Genomic DNA, 2,754 nt, shown 5'->3' on the forward strand with positions numbered 1-2,754 from the left:
GCCTCAGTAAGTCGTCATCTCACCTGGACTCAGTCACTTCAGACGCTCAGACACGCCCACTTTATTCCTCTCACCTCATTGGTCGATTTTATAGCACGCTGCTGCCACTCATAACCAACTCTACACCTGATTGGCTGAGTGATGTATCACCCTGTTCACCCTCCACACCCCCATTCACAGAGGACCATGAACGCAGCATCAGTCACCTCCACCGATGTCCAGCAGCTACTCACTGTCAGTCTACAGTACTGACTGTAGTACTGACTGTAGTACTGACTGTAGTACTGACTGTGGTACTGACTGTAGTACTGACTGTAGTACTGACTGTGGTACTGACTGTAGTACTGACTGTAGTACTGACTGTAGTACTGACTGTAGTACTGACTGTAGTACTGACTCTGTAGTACTGACTGTAGTACTGACTGTAGTACTGACTCTGCAGTACTGACTCTGCAGTACTGACTGTAGTACTGACTGTAGTACTGACTGTAGTACTGACTCTGCAGTACTGACTGCAGTACTGACTGTAGTACTGACTGTAGTACTGACTCTGCAGTACTGACTCTGCAGTACTGACTCTGCAGTACTGACTCTGCAGTACTGACTGCAGTACTGACTGTAGTACTGACTGTAGTACTGACTCTGCAGTACTGACTCTGCAGTACTGGTGGTGGAGGCGGAGCAGCAGCTCAGAAACACCACCGTCTTTGTGTGACCCTCCACCCTCGTACATTCTCTGACTTCATTGACTTTCTCGGTCTTTATTTCAGAGAACAGAGACACGTTCAGTCCGTTCAGCTGGAGCCTCGTCACGTCTCACATCCTGCCACGAGGCCTGATCAACTTCTGACTTTTATTTTGAAGGCTATACCTTAGCCTGCGATGACAGCTTCCAACAGGAAGGAACATGTAGGAAACACGAAGTACATAGATAGTCGGACTTTTACACATTTCTGCAGCAGATCTGAGTCGGGGTCAGAGGTCACAGAGAGAGTCATGGCGGTGTCGTTCTGCGCCTGAGGTCATGTGATATATGAGGGAACAATCAGAGGAGGCGGAGACTGAGCGTCAGTCAGACAGTAGACTGACACAGATCACTCATCAAATTCATTTTCCACTGTCCCAGAGTCTGGACTGAAATACTCCCAGGACACGTCCACTCTCATCCACTCACCTCTGTACTTCTACACCTGTGAGGACCGGGGAGGTCTCTGACATCATAGCTTTGACTTCAAGCTCTTTCTAATTAGGGCTGAAAATGTAACTGTGGTTATTTTCTATCAATTAAGGCCTTTACTGTAGAGCCACAATCTGTCAGTGTGTTCGAACATTCATCATATACATCATATACATCATATACATCATATACATCATATACATCATATACATTATATACATTATATACATTATATACATCATATACATCATATACATCATATACATTATATACATCATATACATCATACACATCATACACATCATATACATCATATACATTATATACATCATATACATCATATACATCATACACATCATATACATCATATACATCATATACATTATATACATCATATACATTATATACATCATATACATTAAACACATCATACACATCATATACATCATACACATCATATACATTATATACATCATATACATCATACACATCATATACATCATATACATTAAACACATATACATTAACACATCATATACATCATACACATCATACACATCATACACATCAAACACATATACATTATATACATCATATACATTAAACACATCATATACATCATACACATCATATACATCATACACATCATCATTCAGCCCTGACTCTGACTGAAACCAGCTCTGAGCTCCAGACAAACTCCCCCTGGTCCTCACAAAGATAGAAGCACCAGAGCACGTTCATCCTCATGGTGTCCTCAGTCAAACGTGGAGAGTTGGTGATGCTGTGACTCCGACTCACCTGTGTGTCTGTCCACCTGTCTGTCCTCAGACCTCTCAGGCCACCTGTCTGTCCGTCACAGACGAGTTGATCTTCTGTGGGTGTTCTGACGGGACGGTTAGAGCTTTCAGCCCCGTCAACCTGCACTTCCTCTGCACTCTGCCCCGCCCACACTTCCTGGGAGCTGACATCGCCAGTATGGTGGACGCCAGGTAACACACACACCTGACAGATAACACACACCTGTACTGTTGCGTATTAAACTGTGATCATCTGTGATATAAAGTAACAGCATTTTATGTTACATGATGTCATATGATGTCACATGATTTATTCTGAGGTCAGCTGACCACTGGGTGTGTAGATGGGTTACCATGGAAACCACAGACACATCAGTAGGGTTTTTATTTTTAGTTTGCATGAGAACATCCCACAATCCTGCAGGAAGGAACTCACCCCCCTCCCTTCTTCCACCTCCCCCACAGCCAACTGTTCTCCTGCAGGTCGGAGGCTCGGTACCCAGACACGGTGGCGGTGACCTATGACCCCACTAACCGCTGGTTGTCCTGCGTCTACAACGACCACAGTGTTTATGTTTGGGACGTCCGAGACCTCAGAGACCCTCGCAGGGCGGGAAAACTTTACTCCGCCCTCTACCACTCCTCCTGTGTGTGGAGTCTGGAGGTCAGTCTGTGTGTGTGTGTGTGTGTGTGTGTGTGTGTGTGTGTGTTTTTGTGTTTGTGTGTGTGTGTGTGTGTGTGTGTGTGTGTGTGTGTGTGTGTGTGTGTGTGTGTGTGTGT

General features: G+C 44.7%; 1 protein-coding gene across 1 annotated transcript in view; it reads left to right on the plus strand.

The window, feature by feature from the left end:
- Positions 1-2,754, plus strand: part of mapkbp1 (mitogen-activated protein kinase binding protein 1) — a 39,026-nt gene that overhangs the window by 12,650 nt on the left and 23,622 nt on the right. The window contains exons 8-9 of the mRNA XM_023430382.2: positions 2,006-2,166; positions 2,440-2,638. Coding sequence (XP_023286150.1) covers positions 2,006-2,166; positions 2,440-2,638 — 360 coding nt within the window. The remainder of the gene's footprint in view (positions 1-2,005; positions 2,167-2,439; positions 2,639-2,754) is intronic.

The sequence above is a fragment of the Seriola lalandi genome, unplaced genomic scaffold (assembly GCF_002814215.2).
Source record: "Seriola lalandi dorsalis isolate HSWRI2012SDOR001 ecotype SW California unplaced genomic scaffold, Sedor1 jcf7180002054902, whole genome shotgun sequence".
NCBI lineage: Eukaryota > Metazoa > Chordata > Actinopteri > Carangiformes > Carangidae > Seriola > Seriola lalandi.